Below are 25,772 nucleotides of genomic sequence, written 5' to 3' on the forward strand. Positions count from 1 at the left end.
GTTATGAAACATTTATTTTTAATTATAGTTGTTTTGGGGCTTAGGGGTTTATTCATCAGGCTGGTCTTATTAAAAGTGTCAGAGACATCTCCTTTCAGTTATTTCCCTTTCTAATTTTATTTTTTTAATGTACTAGAAAAATGTCCTGAAATTATTAAAATCTACTAAAAAGGAGATCAGAATAATTAGACACTTTAGATTAATATCTGTTGTGATTCCATGTAACTCTCTTCATTAGATACTACGGTGGTACTGTTGTTACTTTTATCACATGTTTACAGTCAGAGGTTTGACTCCCAGTCTTACATCTACTGCCCCAAATCCAAGAGGCTCATTTGTGTTAAAGTTTCTCATGACATTTGAGAGAGCTGTTCTTTTAAAATGATTTTTCTGGATTGGACTTCACGGTATAGTTACTCTTGCTATAAACTGAATTTTATTGTGAGAAATACCATAATAACGTATATGGCTTATCCGTATTTAGCTCTTAGGATTTCTTACTAAAGTCTGTCTGTATGTATTTTCTTAGTTTATTTTTCCTTTTTCCTCTTCACTTTCACTAATAGCTGATTTAAACTTTTATGGTGTTGGAAGCTTTGCTGACTTCTGTAGCCTCCATTACTGTGTAGGCAAGTAAGATTTTAAGAGAAACAGTTGTTTACTAAGTCTGGCATGCCACCCTTCTTAAAAGATTTTGCATGCAAATGCTTATTCTAACAGAAGCATGAGGTTGCTGTATTTTAATTAGTCTTGCAATTCTAGAGTTCTTTACTTTTCAAAACAAATTCCTTTTATATTTAGATTCTTAAATTAATCCTTTATTAACTAGTCATAAATAGACTGTTCTTTCCTTCTAAATCCAGGTATTCCATGTCTACTTAGACACTGGTTTTTGGTTTTTGTTTTTATCTGGGTTTTTTTTTTTTGTATCTTCACAAGTCACACTGACTCTTCTTTGAAATGTTCCAAAATATCTAAAAGATACCTTATAATCAAGCAAGTAGTCCCTTTGAAATAAGGTAGGACATACTCTGTGCATTTTGTGTTAGTGATGGCTGTGAGTCCTACCCTTTCTCTAATGCCCTGAAAAAGATAAAAGGAAAGACTGATTAGTGAGTGGGTAGATTAGAAAAGATATTCTTTTGTTCTTAATACATCAGTTTTTTAGAATAAATGAACCTGGAGTGAAGAATTTCTTTTCATGAAGACCAAAATGAGAATATTTGAGACATAGGCATTCCACAAGTAGATGCATATAATGAAAGCAATCTGATAATGTAGTTTGGGATGAATATGCAGGGAGAGGTAGATGAGGGTGCATGTTAACGTGTTTGGTGATTGCACATTGGGAACTCTTTTTTAGTGCATTAGAGAGGAGTAGAAACCTGACTGTTGATAGCATTTTCTCTTTGCTCTCCACAGCAGACTCTGCGTATGTATTCACCTTGTGTGTCCTGTTAACTATCCCTTATGCTGCACTTTTGATGATTAATTTTCTCTGAAATATATTCTAGATTTCTAACATGCTTTATTAAAAATTATTATGCATTTAACCTTTAAATATATGCCTGAACTTTTCCCAAGCAATTTCTTAATATTTAGTATAGAAGATAATTCCTCATTTAATATTTAGTTTATTTGCCTAGGTTGGATTATCTCAAGATGCCCAAGATCAAATGAGAAAGATGCTTTGCCAAAAAGAGTCTAATTACATCCGTCTTAAGAGGGCTAAAATGGACAAGTCTATGTTTGTGAAGATAAAGACATTAGGAATAGGAGCATTTGGTGAAGTCTGTCTAGCAAGAAAAGTAGATACCAAGGCTTTGTATGCAACAAAAACTCTTCGAAAGAAAGATGTTCTGCTTCGAAATCAAGTTGCTCACGTCAAAGCTGAGAGAGATATCCTGGCTGAAGCTGACAATGAATGGGTAGTTCGTCTTTATTATTCATTCCAAGACAAAGACAATTTATACTTTGTAATGGACTATATTCCTGGGGGTGATATGATGAGCCTATTAATTAGAATGGGCATCTTTCCAGAAAATCTGGCACGATTCTACATAGCAGAACTTACCTGTGCAGTTGAAAGTGTTCATAAAATGGGTTTTATTCATAGAGATATTAAACCTGATAACATTTTGATTGATCGTGATGGTCATATTAAATTGACTGACTTCGGCCTCTGCACTGGCTTCAGATGGACACATGACTCTAAGTACTACCAGAGTGGTGAGTAAAATCATAAAATTTGTACATATTCATATGACTTATTAGTATAATAAAATATAAGATGATATTATCCCTGGATGGGAGCCAGAAGTCCTGGGTCAGGTCTTAACTCCATTGGATAAATGTGAGTGAATCCTTTAGATACTTAGATTTATAAAATGGAAGTGTGTGTTAGAATTAATTATTTCTAAATGTCATTAACATTTTTGAGTTAATCTCTTTACATTTTAATGTGAAATGTGTCAGACAAATAACAATTTGAAAATAATTTTTAAAAATTTTTTAATTGAAGGATAATTGCTTTACAGAATTTTGTAGTTTTCTGTCATACACAATTTGAAAATAATTTTTAAATGAAGCCCCCTACACACCACTCAGCTTAAGAACTAGATTATTAGTATTTTTGAAGTCCCTGAACAATCACTTCACTTTCTTTCCTCCATAGAGTTAACCTTTATTTCAAAACTCCATAATCAGTTCTTTCCTTTTCTGTATACTTTTATTCATATCCCTGAACAACATATTACTTCATTTTGCCTGCTCTTGGACCTTTATTTAAATGTAATCATTCTTTATGTTGACTTCCTATATTTGTGTGAGGTTCATCTGTGTTCCTGCATATAACATTTATTTTCACAGCTGTTTAGGATTCCATTGTATGACTGTTACAGGGCTTGTTTAAACACTTTATGTACATGATTCTCTTTAATCCTCACAATGTCATTGTGAGGCAGAGTGAAGAACCTGAGGCTAAGTTAGAAATTTGCCCATGGTCGGACAGAAAATAAGTGTAAGGGCTAGGCTTTGAACCCAGGTTTGTCTGCTTACAGGGCCAATGTTATTTCTGCTATACCACACTGCCTCACCAAGATCCCTCCAAGCACTAATGGAAGTGTAAGTCAATCTAACATTTGTTGAATACTTACCATGATTAGGTGCTTTATATATATTCTAATTTAATGTTCACAGCAATCCTCTGAGGTAAGTATTATTGCCTCCAGTGCTTCTTGTGAACACAAGCAGATTGACATTAGATAGAACTTAAGATATCTGAACCTACTTTAATGTTCAGTTTAGCGTAATTTAATATCTCCCCAGATTTACCTGAATCTTATCTGGGGCTTATCTTAAAAATATGATTCTTAGGCTCTATTCCAGTCTTCTGATTGTTCTCCACTGGAGGGTAGAAATTAGATTTTAATCAAACATCCCAGTTGTTTATTACAGTTAGGTTAATTTCAGATTTTTTTCCCCTAGGTGATTTCATCCAGTCGTAGCTTTAATTACTATCTCTGCATCAATGACTTCCAAATCTCTCTTCAGAAATGTCCTCCCCCTTTCACAAGGATTCCTAATAGGCCTTTCAAACTTAACACTGCTAATAAACGATTCTTAATTTCTCCCCCTCCCTATTTATTCCCCGCCCCTTTTGGTAAATTGTACTACCACCACCCATCGTTGATTCTAAATGTGTTCACTTTTCTCCATCTGCACTATTATCATCATAGTCCAAACTTAACTGTAACAGCCTCTTACCTGGTCTCTTTTTCACCTTTGTTCTCCCTATAATCTATTCTCTATACAGCAGTTAACAGTTTTCTTTTTAAAACATGTATCAGACCTTTTCATCACCTCAAGAGAATGAAAAGGTCTGATATGTGTTTAAAAAGAAATGCCTTCTTTAATACTTATGTATATATGTAAGTATATTCATATGTATAAATACATATATATATATATATATATATATATATATTCCCATATCTTCACTGTACTTGGGAGTAAAAGGCAAACTGTTTCTTTTGCTTGTAAAACCCATGTGCGCTGTCTCCTGCTCCATTTCGTTCCATTCTCCCCTTTACTAACCACACTGGTCCTCTCTAGTACTGTTGTGTGTAGAATGCCTTGTCTGGTTTTCATATTGTTGAGTTCCTCTTTTTTTTCCTTTTTTAAACAAATGTCACCTCAGCACATTTGCCATAGCAGTGCATGTTGATTCTCTGTACGGGATGCATCACTGTTTCTTACATATGTATTTGTTATATTTTTCCCCTACAGATAACCTGCCTGAGAGAAGAATATTGTCTTTATTGTTATTGTTGTCATTTGCTGAATAAATGAAACACAAATCTAAGTTGTTTGAAACTTTGTCCAGAATACTATTGGAGAGCAGCCTGAATAACAAATTCTCAGTCCTGCCTACTCAATAACTTTTATTGTCATCATTTATTGTTGAGTAAATTACTGCATCTTAGGCTAATTTTTCTTAGTGTAAGACCTTGTCCTATTGGTATTTCAAGAGTACAGTCTCTAGTTATTAATAAGCATACCATCAGTGATTTGGCATACATTGTGTCTTAGCTTGTCAACATGGGGAAGTGTTGTTAACTCTAAACTACGATGTCTAAAGATTAAACAGATAGGTTTACTCTTGTTTTTATTTATGTATTTATTTTACTGTACAGGTGACCATCCACGGCAAGATAGCATGGATTTCAGTAATGAATGGGGTGACCCCTCTAACTGTCGATGTGGTGATAGACTGAAACCGCTGGAGCGGAGAGCTGCACGCCAGCATCAGCGGTGTCTCGCACATTCTTTGGTTGGGACTCCTAATTATATTGCGCCTGAAGTCTTGTTACGAACAGGTAGAACATTTGTCTTATAAAGAATCTCAGTGTGCCTGTAGACCAGCAGAAACTTACAGGAGAATATGCCTAATGGTTCAGGTTTACAATAAAAGTATTAATTCTATAGTGTAAATTGGTGATTTAATATTAATTTTGATTGTATTCATTCTGAGCAGTTTTTTCAAAAGTGCTTATGAATAACCATAAATTTGGTGTCTAATTTTAGGCTATACACAGTTGTGTGATTGGTGGAGTGTTGGTGTCATTCTTTTTGAAATGTTGGTGGGACAGCCTCCTTTCTTGGCACAGACACCATTTGAAACACAAGTGAAGGTAAGGTGTAGAATCTGTACCAAAGTAATTGTTATGAAGCCCCATTACCATACACCTTTATCAGTCCTTTATTTAGAGCATCTTAATTTATAATTAAAGAATGAGCTTGTAAGGATATAGGAACCCAGTAAAATTCCACGTGTGATTTCCACCATGTGACTGTTTACCACCCTCATATCCTTCCTCATTCATACACTGCATTCATGGTTCTTCCTCATACAAGTTTTTAGTACCTTTTGAAGATGTATTCCAATTTATTCTTTCTACTGACTACTGGCTTTGTTTCCTTTCACGTACATTCTTGCACCAAATTACTAACAAATGTCTGTATCTCTCTAGCACTTAAATGAAAAGCTGCTCGCAATTTTGATCATAAATTATCCCTTTTAAGAAACCTTTTAGTGGCCTTGTCTATAAAGTCCAAGTCTTTCCTCTGTTCCTTGTTCATACCATTCCCTCTGTATTGGAATGCCCTTCTTTCTCTCCCATGTTTCACAACTTTCCCTCCTTTCTGTTTCGCTTCTGTTCATTTTTAATCATTCTTTGAGCGTGTCTTGACATACTATCTTTTCTGTGACACTCTCCTCAAGTTATAACTTCTGTCACTTTATTTAATAAATTATATTTAAAACTTCCTTCAGAATTTCTTTTCTTAAAGGTTTACTGGTAATACATTCTCTCAGGTTTGTGTCAGCTTTGTCTGAAATTATCTTTATTTTAGCCTTCATTTTAATACATATGTATATATGTAAGTAAATGCATAGGTAGAAATACATATATGTTTGTGTGGGTGCTGTGTGTGTGAAAAATTGGATGCTTGATTAAGAACACGGCAAGGATGTCTGGTCTGAGTCTTATTCAGCATAGTTCTGGATGTCTTAGCCAGTGTAATACAGCAATGAAAGAAAAGGCATAAAAGTTAGAAAAAAATAAAACTTGCTTTATTCACAGGTGGCATAATTTTCTATATTGAAAATCTCAGGCAATCTGTGAAAACCTCCACAGAACTAATAAGTGAGTTTAGCATGGTTGTAGGGTATGAGAGTAATATATAAAAATCAATCGAATAGGTGAGCCAATTCTAACATTCATTTGGGTAGACAAAGAAACTGATAACAAAAACAAGTTTTTAAAAGAAGAGAGTTTGAGGAATCAATTACTTGATTTTAAGACTTATGAGGAAGTTACACTAATCCACATGGTACCATATTGGCAAGAGGAAAGAGTCAGTGAACTTAAAGAAAAATCGATAGAAATTATGCAGTCTCAACAGCAGAGAGAAAAAAAGAGTTTGCAAGTACGATAACTTCTGGGACTTCCCTGGCAGTCCAGTGGTTAAGACTGTGCACTCTCAATGCAGGAGGCATGGGTTTGATCCCTGGTCAGGGACCTAAGATCCCATAAGCTGTGTAGCGTGGCCAAAAAACAAACCAAAAAAATAAAGGTAAGGAATGTGAAATACCATGCAATTTATTTAAAAACACACAGACACAAATAGTCCAGTAAGACTTCTTCACATAAAACTTGGAGAAAGTTTTTCTTACCTCTTTCCTTCTAATTTTTAAAAATCTTCTTTAAAGGTTATCAACTGGCAAACATCTCTTCACATCCCACCGCAAGCTAAACTGAGTCCTGAAGCCTCTGATCTTATTATTAAACTCTGCCGAGGACCAGAAGATCGCTTAGGCAAGAATGGTGCTGATGAAATAAAAGCTCATCCATTTTTTAAAACAATTGATTTTTCCAGTGACCTGAGACAGCAATCTGCTTCATACATTCCTAAAATCACACACCCAACAGATACATCAAATTTTGATCCTGTTGATCCTGACAAGTTACGGAGTGATGATAATGAGGAAGAAAATGTAAACGACACCCTCAACGGGTGGTATAAAAATGGAAAGCACCCTGAGCACGCTTTCTATGAGTTTACCTTTCGGAGGTTTTTTGATGACAATGGCTACCCTTATAATTATCCAAAACCTATTGAATATGAATATATTAGCTCACAAGGCTCAGAGCAGCAGTCAGATGAAGATGATCAGCACACAGGCTCAGAGATGAAAAATCGTGATCTAGTGTATGTCTGACACGCTAGGAAATAATGGTAATGAGGATTTGCAAAAAGGCCTGAAACGCAGGGTTTTTTGAAGCTCTGAGAGTAAAATTATGCAAATGTGACAGAGCTATGTATGTTTGCTCTGTGTACAATATTTTATGTTCCTAAATTATGGGAAATCCTTTTAAATATTAATTTATTCCAGCCTTTTTAATCAGTAATTTAGAAAAAATTTGTTATAAAGAAAGTAAATTATGAGCTGAATATTATAGTCAGTTCTTGGTACTTAAAGTACTTAAAATAAAAAATAGTGCTTTGTTTAAAAGGAGAAGCCTGTTATCTATTTGTACATAATGCTAAATAATTTTAAAAAACAAGAATTTTTGAAAAGTTTTTGAAAGACAGTTTTAGTTTTATCTTGCTTTAACCAAATATGAAATACACCCCACATTTACAGAGCTTTTTTTTTTTTCTCCCTTTCCCTGTAACTTTATTATTGGAAAAAATAAGCTATAGAAATGAAGGCATCATGGTGGTGACTGTTCCTAGGCTAATGATAATCTGTATAATTCACATTTGATAAATAAGGAATACAAAGTTGAATATGAATACAAAATATGAAATACAAAAATGAAATACAGTATGCTCATCCAAATGAAAAATAGTGCAGCTTATCTTTTTCCCCCTCTATAGAATATTTAATTTTTTAACATATCTCAAAAATTAATGGCTTTGAAAGAAGCAAATCACTACATTTTTCTTTCTATACTGGTATTTTTAATGCTGCTTTCAGTTTTTAAAGGGAATAAAGCTGCCATAAATTATAAGGTTCAGTACTAAAAGCTAAGATCTTTCATATTTTGATTCTGAAATTAAAAAAGAAATAATTCCACATGTTAAGCAGAGAGATTATTTTCAACTTCATATAAAACTTTGATTAGAACTTACTTGTGGGTACTTTTTCTATATAGTGATAGTTTGGATTATGTCATCAATAATGTTATAGATTTCCCCTTTCAAAACAGTGCTGCATACATGGACTGTTACTGGCAAAGGAAAGTCTGGCTATTTGGCAGCATTTTACCTATGGTCAGATTAATTGGTGAAAAAAATTATTATTATGTAACTCCTAATTAAGGTGGCCATTAGTAATTAGGAAAAAATACATAGTGGTTGTAGTAGAAAATTCAAAACCTCATAACTTATTTAAAGTTAAGTAATATGTTTTTCAGCATTACTATTATATATAATACTTAGGTTTTAAGGACAGCTTGTTTCATACCAAAATACATTTAGCTTATCTTTTAGGAAGGGGAAAAGGGCTCTATTCTAACATTAGTAAAATTTGTATTTTATTTGCTTTTCTTAAGCTCCACTGGTAGGGAATTGTTTTATCAAAACTTAGTATCTGTGGATAAGAGGCATAATTTTAGTGATTTTCAAACTTATAAAAGCTAATGGAATCATATATGTAAGTAAAATTAAAGGCAAAAAAAAAGGCAAAGCTGTTCCAGTTGAATTGGGGAGGGCAAAGATTAATTAGCTCACACTTAAAATGTTTTCATAGGTGGCCTTCTCAGAGCACTGCATAACCCAGTATGTAATGGTGGGTCTTTGGCAGTTATTGATCATTTTGAGAATCTGATGAAAATTGGCTCTCTTCCCAGGAAAATGCACATCAACAAATATGCCTAAGATGTCGCATGCAGTTGGATGTGTTGAAACCTGTCACAAACTCTTGGTTATGGACCTCTGTCCTGTAAGAACACTGATGTATTAAATTAAGAACTTTGCTTTAAATTTACTGATTAGTGCTCAGATTAGCACATCTTGTATAAACACTGATAATTTATGATGAGAAAGGTCTGTACCGTGTGATAAGATATCCTTATGAATGCCTCTCTTTCTGGAACAGCGCTCCACTTTAAACACACACTTTTAAGGGCACTACCATACATGTTTGACTTGTTACAGGCTTAATATAGAAATATTTTGAAGGACCTCTACTCAGAATTGTGAGAAAATGCACTGTGTAAGACGGCAGTCTTCACTTCATGGAGTATTTGATTAGTCCTATAAAATTCTATGCAAAACAGATTAGTTCAAGAACTTTTGTTGTTACCCCTTGCTCTTCAGGCTTTCTCAGATTTATTGAAATTTCCATTTAGTTTTTATTTCTGGACTATGGTGCAATACAGTACAGAACCAACTTTGTTACAGTTACATTGTAGAAAAACTAAGGTGCTGTTTTCTCCCTCTCCCCACAAAATCTGTGTTGCCCTTATTCCTCAAATGTAACAGACACTACAAATACTGTATCCTTTTAAATTTCCTCTGACAGTATAAACTTTTTGTACTTAAATGAAGCAGTGTACAAGCCTTTAGTATCTGCATTTTTTTAACCGTTTGGATATACTGTCATATTCCCAAACTATTAAACTACATTAAGTTGACTTATTCCCAAACTATATCTAGTCTTCCAGTAGGAATCTGGTGCTTCCTGCCAAAAAGATGAGAACAATGTCAAAAATCTATATGCTCTCAGTTGAAATAGAGTGAAAACACTGACCAGTCATGTTTTCTTTTTAAAATAATTTTGCCACTCATTAAAAAAAAAAACTTGCTGTCTTTCTTATACTTTCCCCTTTTATGCATATCAATGGTATTTATGAAATGTGTTCTGTAATTATGTAATTGTAGATACAGTTATGTATTGTCCAGTGATGTCTGAAGGCAGGCCCTGTTGCTATATCTTTTCTACCTTATTTGTAATAGAAACTATAGAATGTATGACTAAGAAGTCACTTTGAAATTGACTTTTTAAAAAAGTTATAACCTTCTGCTGTTGCAAAGTGCAAAACTGTGAGAGGAAATGATTTATTCTGACTTAATAATATGTTGAAATTAGAGAATACAGTGGGAGGATTTTTAGATATTGCTGCTGCTGTTACCTAAGGTACTTTAGACATTTTTCTTTAATAAACAAAAATAAACAAAAATCCCTTTGGTATTTAAAGTAAAACATTTAGCCTGTTTGTTTTAATCTAAAACAAAAAGTAATTTTGGTCAATATAATGGTATATTTGTAAAGCGCCTTAATAGATCCCTTGTGAAGGCACTATATACCACGGTTTACTTTTATATTGTATTATGTATATAAGTATTTTGTATTAAAATTGAATCAGTACAACACTACAGTTTTATAAAGTAATGCTTTGTTAGGAAAAGGAATTACAGCTTTGCAATATAACTGAATTGTTTTGCATACTTATGAATGTAGTAGAAATGAATAATCAGCCTGTGTTTTTAATGAATCTATTTGTATTTTCCCAATCATTTTCTCTAGTGTAACATTTGCTGGGATCATAATAAAAAAAAAAAAAGCAAAATTCAAATCTTTAAATTATGTGTGGAAAGCTTTTAGGGTAAGTTGACTTTTTTAATTCAAATATTTAATCTTTTTATTCTCAGAAAATTTATGGTCAAAAATCTGATACTTTGGAATTTAAAAAATATATATATATATATATAGCTAATGATAATTCCTACTTAGATTAAGGCAAACTGAATAGAGTTAGTGTAACCCAGTAAAATGTTTTCATTTTGTCCAATATAAGTACAATAAATAGTTCATGTTAAAGGCTTCCTTTAGGTCAGTACAGGTTTAAAAAATTAATAATTTTCAATTATTAAACTCTGCTTCTAGTATCATTTGAGTCCAGTTTATGATTTTTAAAATGTGAAGTTATTGGCTAATATCTTTTTCTTTATTTACAGTCTTTTACTTTATCACATGAACTGCCTACCAAATATATATGTTGATGTTATACCTTAAATCCATTTTACATGGATGAACAAATATTTAGGGTTTTTTCCCCCACCTTTTTCAAGTATTACCATCATTCTTAAGTCTCCTTTTATCCTCTTGTTTGCACACACTTTAAATTATATTTGGTCTATATGAGACTGTTGTGTAGCTGATGCAAACTGCATTATGCTTATGATTCACTTTACTACTATTTTTTAAAATTTCCTATTAATTATTTGTCCTTTTAGTTACCTAGCATATTTTTGGTGGGTGAGAGGTGATAAGGATTCCATGCAACCCATTTTCCCTTTTAATTCTGTTAATTCCTGTATACAGTGTGTTTGCCCTCATATGTCATTACCATCATCATCCAAGAGCTCTCCGCCAGGCTGGCTGTGGTCTCAGCAGACCTGCATCACAGTTTAGTTTCTGTTTGCCCAAGCTTATTTCCCCTGACTCCCACACCATCTTGCTGACAACTGAATGGGAGACATACACTGCTGGTCTTGGAGAGTCTCCCATTGAGGTGGGGGGCAGCTGCAGCTATCGACACTGTGGCAGCCCTTCTTGGGAGCTCTTTCTACCACATGAACGGTGGCGCTGGCCAGCGCCATTGTGGAACTCTCCTTCTAGCTAGTTCATTAGCTTTGTCATTTTAATACATTTTGGATCCATGTTTGGCATGCTTAAATTGTGACCATACCTTGTTATGCCAAATGCAAATACACAGACAGTGTATCCGCTTATGTGTATGAAGGCTGAAGGGAGGATGTCAAATTTATGTTTGGAACACAGGCAGTTATTGTTCTCACAAATAGCCAGTCTTCTCCCTTCTGTAAAGTCACCCAGAGATCCTGAAATCTTGGTGGATTCAGAATCTGGGTGGGACTTTGAGTTGCATTCTCTGGAGAAGGGTTAAATCTGTTCTGTTGAGGAAAGGGGGATTCTCGAGGGTACCTAGCTTCCAGAGGGGCTGACGCAGGCTGCTCTTGTTCTCCAACTTCCATTCTGTTTTCCTTTTACTAACACAGCACCCCCCAGCCCCTGTTCATGTTTCAACTGTGTCACTAACGTACGTGTTTCTCATATTCACTTGTAATTAGTTGTGCCACGTGACTAAGTTTTGACCAGTGGGGTATGAGCAGAAGTGATATATGCAGTTCTACTTCATACCCTTAAAATTAATATTTCGAGCCTGCCGCTCACTCCTTCCTGTTGCTGAATTCATAGCCTAACTAATATAATGTACACTTCATGTTAGTATATAATCTGATTTCCAAAATAATTTAAGCAGGTCATTTTATACTTTGACTATTTCCCATGTAATGACTCATGAAATTCAGTTACTTAACTAGTACATTTTCTGATTCATCATCTTCACCCCTTGTTGTTTGGCTAAACTAATTTGGTTGAGACCCCCATCAACTCGCCTGAATTATTGTAAGAACTTTCTAACTGGAGTCTTTAACTTCATTCAGGTCCTTCAAGTTTATTATCCAACTGTCAACCAAATGACATACTTGAAAGATAGTTCTAGATTTTGCTAGTGTGACCAAGTAAGCTCCTGATGGCTTGATTATCACACAACTACAAACTTGGGGGCAGAATAAAAATCTACCTAAAGATACTGAGGTGGAACAGAGAACTGGCAGATTCTGGGTGGAAGGCATCCTGTCTCACAACTAAACTAATCTGAGATGCTGCCCGACAGAGAATCAAACCAAGTTAACTGCCTGGCACTTGTTCAGCCACTAAGTCATGTCTTGACTCCTTGCGACCCCAGGCAGTGTGCCCAGCTTCCCTGTCTTTCACTATCTCACGGAGTTTGCTCAGATTCATGTCCATTGAGCTGGTGATGCTATCTAACCATCTCATCCTCTGCCACCCTCTTTTGCCCTCAATCTTTCCCAGCATCAAGGTCTTTTCCAATGAGTCGGCTCTTCACATCAGGTGGCTTCCCACTATATAATCTTTTATACTTATGAATTTGAACCATGTGAATGCATTGCCTATCCAAATATAAATACATAAAATGGAAACAAAAAATAAAATCTTGGGGATTCCCTGGTGACTCCGTGGTAAAGAATCTGCCTGCCAGTGCAGAAGGCATGGGTTCAATTCCTGATCCAGGAAGATCCCACATGCCAGGGATCAACTGAACCCGTGCACCGCTATTGAGCCTGTCCTCTAGAGCCTTCGAGCTGCAACTGCTGAAGGCCACATACCCTAGAGCCCGTGCTCTGCAATAAGAGAAGCCACCACAATGAGAAGCCTGCACACTGCAACTAGAGAGGAGCCCCCGCCTGCTGCAGCTTGAGAAAAGCCTGCTCAGCAGCAAAGACCCAGCACAGTCAAAAATAATTAAAATTTAAAAAATAGAATCTTTAAGTCCAAGTGGAGGAACTGGGCTTAGACTAAGCAAGATATACTTTCAATGAGACAGGCCAAATGAAAGAGCAAGTGTGAAATAGAGACGTTTGTATGTTGGTCAAACTATTAGGATTAGGTTATGTGGCATAAGAAACCCAAAACAAGGACTGTTTAGACACACAGTATCTGGTTCAATTCCCAGGAAGATCCCCTGGAGTAGGAAATGGCAACCCACTCCAGTATTCTTGCCTTCTAAATTCCATGGACAGAGGGGCCTGGCAGGCTACAGTCCATGGGGTCACAAAGACTTGAACACAACTGAGCGTGCGCACACACACACACACACACACACACACACACACACAAAAAATCCAAAACAACAATTGCTTAGGCTGACTAGAGTTGGCAGTCATCACCTGGTATAGCAGCTCCATAGCGCCAGTCCATACTTCATCTGTACAGTTCTGCTATCTTCACATGGCTTACATCCTAAAGGTCATTCATGGTCAGAGTTGACTGCTCATACTCCATCCAGTTTTTTCCATGTTCTAACCTTCTGAAAAGAGGATGGTGTGACTGGAAGGGGGATTTTCAGGGCCTCTCCCTGTAAGGTACCTTCCTAAAAGTTCTACGTGACACTTCCACTGGCCAGAAGTTAGATCCATGGCCACACCTAGCTGCATGAGAGTCTTGGAAAATGTAGTCGTTATTCCAAGCAGCTCAACTTAATTAAGGAAGACTTTGTTACTTAGGAAAATGAGGACTTGGTGGGCAGATGGTAGTCTCTGTCTCAGTGAGCAAGCTGAGGGAATTTCAATCTGATAGCTCCCATTTTCTCTAATAAACATGGACATCACTTTGCCAACAAAAATCCATATAGTCAAACCTGTGGTTTTTCCAGTAGTCATATACAGATGAGAAAGCTGGACCATGAAGGCTGAGCGCCGAAGAATTGATGTTTTCGAATTGTGTGCTGGAGAAGACTCTTGAGAGTCCCTTGAACTGCTAGGAGACCAAGCCAGTCAATCCTAAGGGAAAGCAATCCTGAATATTCATTAGAAGGACTGTTACTGAAGTTGAAGCTCCAATACTTTGGCCACGTGATGCAAAGAGCCAACTCACTAGAAAAGACCCTGATGCTGGGAAAGATTGAGGGCAACAGCAGAAGGGGACGACAGAGGATGAGATGGTAGAATAGCATCACTGACTCAATGGGTATAAGTTTGAGCTAACTCTGGGAGATAGTGAAGGACAGAGTAGAGTGGTGTGCTGCATGCAGTCCATAGGATCACAAAGAATAGGACAGGTGTTTTCTCTGAAGGTGGAGATAAAGTGATTTGCTGAAAGGTCAGAAAGGGGTATGTGGCTGGCTTGAGGACAGTGGTGCAAATCTGAAATAACTAAAGTGAAGAGTAAGAGAGAGAACTGATCACATGCAGAAAAATGTGTGTCAGGTGGGGGAGATAGGCAATTGTGCATCAGCCTTCAAGGTGGTGTGATTTGTTTTTCCTATGGCATTAAGCAATCTGGGAGTAGCCAGTCTGTGATGGAAGCTATTATTTAGGAAGGAAGAAGCTATTATTTAGGAAGAATATTACTTAGGAAGAATGGAAGCTATTATTTAGGAAGAACATTCTTATCACTAGTGAGATAGTGATATCTCATTATCCTCAGATAGCACTGAGGATCTATCTCAGTTTGTTCCTTCAAATACTGTGACATAATCTAGTAATAAAAATTCAGCAGATTCTTTGTGTGTGTGTGTGTGTGTGTGTGTGTGTGTGTGTGTGTGTGTGGCTGCACTGTGTGGCATGTGGGATCTGTTTCCAGGGACTAAAAATTCAGCAGATTCTTTGCACTGTGTGGCATGTGGGATCTGTTTCCCGACCAGGGACTGAATCCAGAATCCTAACCAGTAGGCTACCAAGGAATTCTTTTTTTTTTCTTTTTGGAGGTTCTTAATCATGGTTCACTTTTCTAGTCTTATACAGATTCTGTACCTGAAGAGATGGCTCAGATTTTTGAAGGAGAACAGCCAGATGCAATAGACCAGATGAGTGAAACTAGTCCTGACAGTCCTTTAGATTTCTCTGATAAAATGTAAAAAGTGTCTCTGAATTTTTTTTTTTTTTAATGACAATGTGTTTATCCTGCAAGTGTCTAAGTAATGCCTACCATAAGCCAGACATTGCCCCAGCCAAATGGAGGAAGTATGTAACTTTATATCATTTACCTACTGGGGCAAAGTGAAAGTGAAAGTCGCTCAGTAGTGTCTGACTCTTTGTGACCCCATGAACTATACAGTTCATGGAATTCTCCAGGCCAGAATACTGGAGTGAGTAGCCTATCCCTTCTCCAGGGGATCTTCCCAACCCAGGAATTGAACCAGGATCTCCTATATTGGGGGTGGATTCTTTACCAGCTGAGCTATCAGGGAAGCCCAAAAGAGGGCAAAGAGACAGCAAATACATAATGCTAAGAAGTAGTCTTCATGTTGTCCCCTCTGTGTAATTCTCTCTCCCCTCCAAACCTTTCTACTCACAGTTATCAAGTTAATCTTCCTATTCCTTTATAAAGTATGCCTTCATCTGAGCTTTCAATGGTTCCTTGATACCTACTGAATAAAATTTAATCTCTACTGGCACCTACTTTTTTACCTAATTTTTGTTAACTTCCCTGTATGTATCTTATGATCCTACCAAATCTATGTCACCATACACCAGGGAAAAACTCATCTCCAGTTTCTCTGAGTCCCAGTTTGGATATAATCATTTTAGAGGGGTGGTGGTTGTAGAAACCACACCGTAAAAGAAGAAATGACTAGTGTAGTACTCATGAAGGCGGAACACAAGTATGTTTCTCAATGTCCCATCACTTTGAAGACAGGTTTGGCCACATGACCTGCTCTGGCCAATGAAATGTGGGCAGAGGTGGCACCTCTCATACCCAGGCAGAAGTTGGACAAGTGACTCGTTTTCTTTTTCCAACTGTTCCCAAGTGCCTGCCTCCACTCTACATGAACATATAGAGGAAATAAGAAGAGTGTTTGAAACCTCTTCAGCGTAGAGGTTACTACAGAATACCTTTAGTGACTAAGACAACAGAATAGTCTCCCTAGAAACAATACACCCTACAACCAATAAGAAACAGTAGTGTAAGCCACTATTTGGATTTTTTTATTAACTTCACTGAGGTATAAATTACGTACAGTAAAATGTATCCATTTTATGTGTACTGTTCAAAGAGTTTTAATGAACATACACACCTACTTAGCCACTATACTAATTGAGATACAGAACATTTCCACCACCTCAAAAACATTTCCTCATGCTTTCTGGTAATATAATCTTTTCCCTCATTTCTCCTAGCCCCCAGTCCAGCCTCTTTCTATTAATGTAGGCTAGTTTTGCCTGTTTTAGAATTTCATATAAATGGAATCATGTAATATGTATTCATTTTGTGCCCTCTGAGAAGTTTTAAAACTAAATTATAAATTGCCTGTATAATTCAACATATCTTTTCACTCTTAGAAAAATTAAAGTTTAATTCAGTCTAACTAAGGTAATTAATCTGTACCTTCTTGAATATTTTTTCATTTCAAAAAGATACACTGTATTTTCTTATACTAATTATACTTTAACATTATAATAGAGTTTACATGCATCATAGCAAAACTATTATTTTCTACTTAGCTGAGAATTTTACAAGACTTTAAGCTTCATGAAACATCCTATTTTGTTAACTATGTATATACTCAATGCCTACAATGTCACCTGGCACATAAGTACTCGATTAATAAACATCTGTGGACTGAATGGATGTATTTCCCTTGAATTGCCTTTATATAAGCCTGTGTTAAATTAGGGGATTTAAAATCAGTATGTTAAATATTTTTAAAGCAGGGATGCTGTAAAGTCAGAATTTTAATTACCAAGCCCATCTAGAGGAAATCGCGTCTTAAGTGCGTCTATTTCACCTCAGGTGAAGGAAAAGGCTGGAGATTTAGACTGGAGGAAGCCTGTCCACAAGTACTAACTGTCCATTACGTGTATTTCTAAACATCGTGGAACATCATAACTGTATTTGTAGTTTGGTTGCATTAAAACGTTGACCAAAAAAAGAAAATAAAATTTCACCAGCATTGTGTCCTAATATCTTTGGTCACTCATTCTCTATTTTATAGTATTCATGTTATATCGCTAGAAGCGCCGCAGCCAAATTCTGTTTGGTTCTAAAACCGGATTTGTCATAAACGAACTGTATGACCCTTGACAGTCACCTGTAAAACAAAAACTATAATTCTTCTAACCTCTGAGCAGGTTAGGAGAAAATCAAGTGGGGGGGGAAAGCGAGCAAAGCACTTCGGAAAATATCGAGGAACTGGAAGCCGCAGTACTCATTTTACTCATCGCCACCTCTCGGCCTGACCTGTCCGCAGGGAAGGCGGTTGCCCGGGACTGCGCCGACGCGCCCGTCGGCCCCGCCCACGCCGTCGGTCCCGCCCACCTCCGTTGGCCCCGCCCAGTTGGCGCCCGGCGCGCGCACGCCGCCTGGCGTCCTCGCTCCCGGGGCGTCGCCCCGCGTGCGCTGGAGTCACCGAGGCCACCCTTGGCACCGGAAGTGACCCTGGCGGGTCTGCCTTCAAATTGTGGGCTACTTGAAACAGCATCTGGGGCTCGTGACGGTTGGACCAGGCAGTGCTGGGTCCGTGAGCACAGAGCAGGGTGGTTGGGGCAGGACAGGACAGGGCCCTCCTTCCTCGCTGCCCGGAGCCCCGCTCGGCCCTCCCCCTCCGCCCGGCAGTGGGCGGTTTCCCGAGAGCCTCTGCGCCACAGGTGAGTGTCGCGGGGATCCCGGACCCCCGTGATCGGGGCTCGGAGGGACTCGGGAGCCTGTGATGCGATCTCGCTGCGCATTCTGCTTGTGAGCCTGCCGGTGCCTGCGCCGAGGTTCTAGGTCCTCCCTGTTGTCGCTGACACCTGTGGCTCGGGTGGCGGTCCTCCTACCTGAGGAAGCCTGTCTGGCCGGAGACTTTTGGGGGCCCCTGTCGATCCCATTCTAGGCCTATGTCGTTAGAGACGTCTCCGGTCGACGAACCTGTTTTTATTTCTTCGCTTTTTTGACACGTTCTCCGCCCGAAACCCTCTCCCCTGGGTTGGGGGGCGGGGGGAAGCAAAAGCCTTGACTTTGGGGATTACATTTTGTTAGGTAGCTGTGATATTGTTGAGGATGTTATTTCTTACTTATTTTGGAGCTGGGCATCCTACAGGAGGCTAACGACTCTTTTTGTTTGTTTCAAGTTGGTACCTTTTAGAAAAAGTATCCCTCGAAACTTTGTTTCATATTGTATATTATGTGGTGATAAAAGTTAGAGATGGACGTGGATCCTTATTGCCTTGTGGGGGATAGACTCAAGCCCTCGTTGACTCAAAAATAATTTTCTCTTTTAAGTGCCAAGTGCCATTTTTATATCAGTTACCAACTTCTGACAACACACTGCTGCACCTCTCTCTTTTAAAAGCACTCATGTGTGTCTTCCTCTTTGAAATCAGACCCTTAGGTGCTGCTGAGGACGTTCTTAATGTTTTAGAATGTGTGCGATGTATCTTTGCCACATAGTCACAATGCTAGAACACCCAAGGTATCAAGAAAGATTCTTGTGATGTTCATACAGGCCAAAATATCTGAGTGCAGTCCTGTTTTCTTTTCCAAAGGCGATGGTTTTTGTAATCAGTGAGTTCACACACAAAGAAACAGTGGCAAAACTCTTTGTCTTGCATTATTAATACAAGTATTAACTTGTGACTTGTTTCATGCCTTAAAAAAAAAAATAAAGAGGTAGTGCCAATCAACGTGTTTTTTTATTCACGTTTTCCTTTTACTTATTTTCAATGCCAGTCAACTTTCCAACATTCTTAGACTATGAAAAGCTATGTAAAGGTCCTTTATGGCATAAGTTACTCAAGTAGCTTTTACATTTTAAAGATTCCGTGCTAGGCCCATAGTCTGCAATGGATTCTGCATCTTATTTTGAAACTGGTATCACGATTCTGACAAATACTAAGGATTAGAGAATCTTGTAGAATTTACTGTGTTAACAACAGTGTTGAATTTTGGTTTACAACAATGGTCTGGGCTTGTTTGCTTTTTAGTGCTTGACTGGTTTAAAAGATACTGTATCAAATCAGTATGGTCAATATTGATAACATGCTAAATAGGTTCTGCCTGTGGTGTTTATTGATATGGCTTCTAAGTTACACTTTAATTGTTATATTCACTGATTTGTTTTGTTCGAGGTGAACTGAAAGTTTACCAAATACATATATATATATTTGTTTTCTTGACCGGGTATCTCTTGGTGCTTTTTTTGTAGTGATAACATTTTTTCACTTCTTGAGTATTTATCATGATGATTATAAAGGTATGAATGTATGCCATGCTATACTTGATCATTGGTCACTATTTATTGTACTTATTTGTAATCATCAGTGACTGATTCTAAATTAGCATTATGGTTGCTTTCATATTCCAGAGATGAACATTCTGAAAATTGCTTCACAGTGTATTGTCACTGCTGAAGTTACACACACTCAGCTAACTGAAATGCCCGCAGGAAAATGCGTAATTGAGCCTCATCTGTTTTTAATTTAGGACATTAGTTTTGCAGGTAAATATTTTTTAACGTTGATACTGATTTTTTAGCGTGTGCTTAATAATGTTCTGTGTTTCCTCCTGCTTAGCAAAGAAAAAAAACACACTGAGGATAAATAAAATGATATCCCACTAAACTTAAAGGATTTCAAAGTCTGTCTTATTTTCCTTGCACCTCTGTGTGTGTTCCGTAATATTTCTTGAATGAATGACCTTTGCACATTACAGTAAAAACTGTAGTGAGAGTGGAACCCTGTCTGAGATTCCTTTAAAAATTAATTGGGCATGGTATCCTGTTTAGGTGTGGAATTGGGAAGGCCCGGTATTTGTTCTGGGCAGAGAACAGAAATCTTAGAACTCAGATATTTGGGTCTGTAACCTTTTTCAGTCTCTTTGAATGCTTCTTTCCCTAATCCTGGAGGAATAAAGATACTTTGTCTCTTTATAGAGATACTATGGAGAAGGAAATGATAACCCACTCCAGTATTCTTGCCTGGAGAATCCTGTGGACAGAGGAGCCTGGTGGGCTGCTGTCTATGGGGTCACACAGAGTCAGACTTGACTGAAGCAACTTAGCATGCATGCACTGGAGAAGGAAATCGCAACCCACCCCAGTATTCTTGCCTGGAGAATCCCAGGGACAGAGGAGCCTGGTGGGCTGCCGTCGTCTGTGGGGTCGCACAGAGTCAGACTTGACTGAAGCAGCTTAGTAGCAGCAGCAGCAAAAATACTACATAGCATCGCATCAAGTTTGCTAGAAATTTTGTTCTAATACTGAGTTTTTAGTGTTTAAAATAATTTGACTCTATTGTTCAGTTGCTAAGTTGTGTCTGACTCTTTGTGACCCCATGGACTACAGCACGTCAGGCTTCCCTGTCCTTCACTATCTCCCGGAGTTTGCTCAGACTCATATCTTTTAAGTTGATGATGCCATCCAATCATCTAATCCTCTGTCGTCCCCTTCTCAGTTCAGTTCAGTTCAGTTCAGTTGCTCAGCCGTGTCTGACTCTTTGTGGTCTCATGAAGTGCAGCATGCCAGGCTTTCCTGTCCATCACCAGTTCCGGGATCTTACCCAAACTCATGTCCATTGCATCGGTAATGCCATCCAGCCATCTCATCCTCTGTTGTCCCCTTCTCTCACCTTCTCTCTTTCCCAGTATCAGGGTCTTTTCCAGTGAGTTGGTTCTTGGCATCAGGTGGCCAAAGTATTGGAGTTTCAGCTTCAGCATCAGTCCTTCCAATGAATATTCAGGGTTATCTCCTTTAGGATGGACTGGTTTGATCTCTGTGCTGTCCTAGGGCCTGTCAAGAGTCTTCTCCAGCACCGCAGTTCAAAAGCCTCAATTCAGGACTTAGCCTTCTTTATGATACAACTCTCACATCCATACAGGAAGACTGGAAAAATCATAGCTTTGACTGCACAGACAATATGGCAAGCTAATGACTGCTTTTTAATATGCTGTCTAGGTTTGTCATGGCTTTTCTTCCAAGGAGCAAGTGTCTTTTAATTTCATGGCTTCAGTCACAGTCTGCAGTGATATTGGAGCCCAAGAAAATAAAATCTGTCACTGTTTCTACTTTTCCCATCTATTTGCCGTGAAGTGAATGTGACCAGATGCCATGATCTTAGTTCTGAATGTTGAGTTAAAGCCAGCTTTTTCACTCTCCTCTTTCAGAAACCCTCATCAGGAGGCTCTGTTACTTGAATTAAAATTTCATGTTGCATCTTACTTAGGTTAAATGAATGAATTTCATCATAAACTAAATACTCAGACATTTAAGCAAAAGAGTGGTTCTGACAGGAAGGATCACATAAAGGAAAAACTTACATTTTTTATCCAGATAAGGCATGCATAACCTATACTTATGGTTATTTTTCTTTTTAATAATCTCTCTTTAAAAACCAGCAGTGTGTTTTTGGACAATCTCATTTTTATAATTTTACAATCTCATTTGGTATTAATTGAATCAATAGGTAGTGTTTTCAGTTCATTGTGGTTAAAATTTGGTCTAAGGGCTTTTCTTCATATATATTCATTTCTTCAAGTATTGCCAGATACTGTGTCAGGTAGACCCAAATTCTGTCTTCCTGAAGTGTAATTTTGGCAATGGTAAGGATATATTGTTGTTGTTTCTTTGCTAAGTCATTCGACTCCTTGTGACCCCGTGGACTGTAGCCCGCCAGGCTCCTCTGTCCATGGGATTTCCCAGGCAAGAATGCTGGCGTGGGTTGCCATTTCCTCCTCCAGGGGATCTTTCTGACCCAGGGATTGAACTTGCATCTCCTGCATTGACAGATGGATAGGATTCTTTACCATTGAGCCACCAGGGCTTCCCAGGAGGCTCAGCGGTAAAGAATCTGCCTGCCGGTGCGGGGTCGGACATGACTGAGAATGCAGGCACAACTAAGGATATATTCTTGGAAATTGAAGATTCCTGTAAACTTACAATGTTGACATTCATTTGAGAAGAGTGTCTTAGACTGAGAGATGGTAAAAGAATTGGAAAATTTATTTTTTGTCTGACATTTAGATTTTGAGTAGTATTTTGATACATTTTCAGTAAATCCATCTTTTCTTTGATAACCAGGAATTTTTAGGTCATTTTTAATGTGGCCTTGGGTTGACTTTACATTTGTTTGTTAGGAAGTGCCCATTCATTGACTCCTTAGGAATTTTATCTGAGTAGAAAGAAGTATCCATAACACAGAACCTTCAAAGAAGGCCTGGAGTGACGTCTGTGAGTTTTGGGACAGTGAACCCTGGCCCTCAGAAAAACAAAAGGGCAGCAATTTAGATTTTTTTTAAAGTGGGGGTGGGGTGGGGGTGATCAAAGAGCTGAAAGGAGTGTGTTAAAGGAAGGAAAAGACGTACGAGGTCGCCGTCCTTGCTTGTCCTGATCAGGGATGTACTGCTGCAAGCAGTATGGCTCGGAACACCTTCTGACAGGCCCCAGCTGTGCTCTTCTTACATTGCTCCCCAGACTGGGTGTCACTCTCGGGCATATGTAGCTTCAGAGCCGAGCAGTCACACAGTTTGTAGTAGGGATGAGTTGAGGATCAGGGAATGTGAGCGTGCCGAGGGTGAGAAACTGGACAAAGGTAAGAAATCTTAGTAGTTAGACAAAACCTGGCAGCACTCATTCATCCAAAGATTTGCCGAGTGAGAGGCTGCATGGTGCTGGGGATATATCCATAAAATAACAGAGAGCCACGTCCCTGACCCAGAGCTTTCATTCAGGTGGAATATTATCCATGGTCATGACTTCAGAAAGTCATGGGATTTTTTTTTTTTTCCCCTTTTCTTTTGGACCTCAGATGATCAGTCTTGAATTACTTATAGACCCAGTTCATAGCTGTACTACTTCAAAACAAATTAACCGAAAACTAAATGGCTTAAAATGGCAAGCATTTGTTATCTCACAGTTTCTCCGGTTAGGCTCTGGGCATAGCTTAGCTGGGCGCTTCTGATTCAGAGTCTTTCACAGGCTGTAGTCAAGGTACCAGTCAAGGCTGCCGTTACCTCAAGGGTCGGCTGAGGGAGATCCACTTCCCCGCTCCCTCACGGCGTCGTTGGCAGGATTCAGTGTCTCTGGACCATTGGACTGAGGCCCTCAGTTCCTCACTGCTGCCCTTGGGCTTCCGTCAGATCTTTGCCGCATGAGCCTCTGCATGGCCAGCTCGAGGCATGGTAGCTGGGCTTCCTTTGGAGTGGTCCCACCAGAGAGCAGAAGACGGTGAGCAAGGCGGAAGTCTCAGTGTAATCTCAGAAGTGACGTTTCGTTATTTTCGTGCATTCTGTTTGTTACGAGCTTACATTCAGGGGGAGAATGGACACCAGAAGGCAGAGGTCATTGAGAGCCATGTTACAGGCTCTCGGTGATTATTGATGGATATAAGGCACTTCTTTTGTTGTGGTTATTTAACCCTAACACTACCCTTCATCCTCTTTCTCCACTCATATTTCCCTATCTTACCCTCTATAGACACTATAATATATTTAAGATATGTTCTTGGATGTGTATGTATCCTTTGAAAAAGAGTGTTTTATATACCACATATATAGCATATTTTTAAGTTTATAAAATGGTATTGGGGATTTAGACCTTGTTCTGTGTCTAAGTTTGTTTGTTTTTCACCCAGCCCTGTACTTTTTGTTTGTTTTTTGGCCTAGCAGCTTGTGGGATCCTAGCTCCCTAACGAGGGACTGAATCCTCAGACCCTCGGCAATAAGTGTCAAGTCCTAACCACTGGACTACCAGGAAATCCCCTTAACCCTGTATTTTGACAATATATCCATGTTGCTATTTGCACATCATCTTCATTGCTTCCATCTGCTACGTAGTATTCGTTAGTGCAGGCACCATACTTCCTTATCTTTTCCCTAGCAGGAAATCTTGAAAAGAAAACTTGAAAACTTGAAAAGAAAAAAGCCTCCAATTACTGGGTATCTCTAACAGTTTTGTCATTAACATATGAAAACAAGTTCTTTTGTGGATCTGTGTGAAACTTTGTCTGGAGTATTTATAGAAAAGTAGGGTGGCAGCATCATAGGATAGCTGTGTACATAATTTCTCTAAGTACTACCAGATCGCTCTCCAAAATGATTGGAGTTTATGCCCACAAATTTATGTGAGGGGATGTTTTTTTCCCCAAATTCTTGCCAGTACTAATTTTTTTTTTTTTTAAATCTAGTTAATGTAAAAGAGGTCTCACACTTTATTAGCATTCTTCTGTTACTAGTATCTATACTTGTTAACGATTTGGGTTTCCCCTTCATAAATTGCCGTTCATGTGCTACACGTTTTTGTATGAACTTCTTTTGTCTGTTAGTGTGAGGAGTTATAAGGTGGATTTTCTGATCTTAGGTTATCCTTACATTCCTGAGGTAAACCTTCTTGATCGTGGAGTGTGTGTGTGTGTGCGCGCACACACGCACGTGCACGTGTCTCCTTGCTGATACACTGTTAGTTAGCTAATCTTTTATTTAAGATGACCACATCGTGGTCCTAAGTGAGGTAGGCTTTGTATTGTTCTTAATTCGTTTTGAAAATTGAGATGGTGGCTCCCTGGTGGCTCAGCAAGTGAAGAATCCACCTGCAGTGCAGGAGACACAGGAGATGTGGGTTCCATCCCTGGGTCAAGAAGATACCCCGGAGAAGGTAAAGGCAACGCACTCCAGTATTCTTGCCTGGAGAATTTCATGAACAGAGGAGCCTGGCAGGCTACAGTCCATGGGGTCGCAAAGAGTCGGTCACCACTGAGCGCCTAACACTTCCACTTTCTACCTCATAAAAAGTTGATCAGTTTTCCCTTATTTTCTGGACCAATTTTTATGTCGTTGAAATTATCTGCTGTCTAGAGGGTAAGCAAAAACCTACCTATGAAAACTCCATATCCATATATCCACATGCTACTAAGTACAAAGACTATGCTTGGTTTTGCATATGAAAAGTTTCAGGGAAGGTGCAGTTAGCATTTATTGAAGGCCTACTCTTTGCCAAGTAGTGTGCTGGCTATTTTAAATAGTCGTTTATTCCTTATAGTGCAACTCTTGGAAGTATGGTTACTTGGGCAGTCCCTGGCAGTCCAGTGGTTAAGACTCTGCATTTTCACTGCTGAGAGCCTAGGAGTTCAATCCCTGTTGGAGGAACTAAGATCCCTCCCACAAGCTGTGTGATGTGGTTAAAAAC

At 38.3% G+C, this 25,772-nt stretch overlaps 2 protein-coding genes across 4 annotated transcripts in view; both read left to right on the forward strand.

The window, feature by feature from the left end:
- Positions 1-10,640, forward strand: part of LATS1 (large tumor suppressor kinase 1) — a 39,026-nt gene extending 28,386 nt beyond the window's left edge. For both annotated transcript variants that reach the window (XM_070461473.1, XM_070461474.1), the window contains exons 5-8: positions 1,647-2,229; positions 4,695-4,877; positions 5,086-5,192; positions 6,773-10,640. In XM_070461473.1, the coding sequence (XP_070317574.1) occupies positions 1,647-2,229; positions 4,695-4,877; positions 5,086-5,192; positions 6,773-7,282 (1,383 nt within the window). In that variant the 3' untranslated portion in view covers positions 7,283-10,640. The remainder of the gene's footprint in view (positions 1-1,646; positions 2,230-4,694; positions 4,878-5,085; positions 5,193-6,772) is intronic.
- Positions 10,641-17,978: 7,338 nt separating this feature from the next.
- The window catches only part of KATNA1 (katanin catalytic subunit A1), a 32,458-nt gene continuing 24,664 nt past the window's right edge, over positions 17,979-25,772 (forward strand). Inside the window, exons 1-2 of one of the 2 annotated variants that reach the window (XM_020893680.2) lie at positions 17,979-18,264; positions 19,962-20,096. The gene's annotated coding sequence lies outside the window, so the exon portion shown is untranslated. The remainder of the gene's footprint in view (positions 18,265-19,961; positions 20,097-25,772) is intronic. The other variant, XM_020893679.2, reaches the window with a different exon arrangement.

Source organism: Odocoileus virginianus, chromosome 34 (assembly GCF_023699985.2).
Source record: "Odocoileus virginianus isolate 20LAN1187 ecotype Illinois chromosome 34, Ovbor_1.2, whole genome shotgun sequence".
Classification (NCBI taxonomy): domain Eukaryota; kingdom Metazoa; phylum Chordata; class Mammalia; order Artiodactyla; family Cervidae; genus Odocoileus; species Odocoileus virginianus.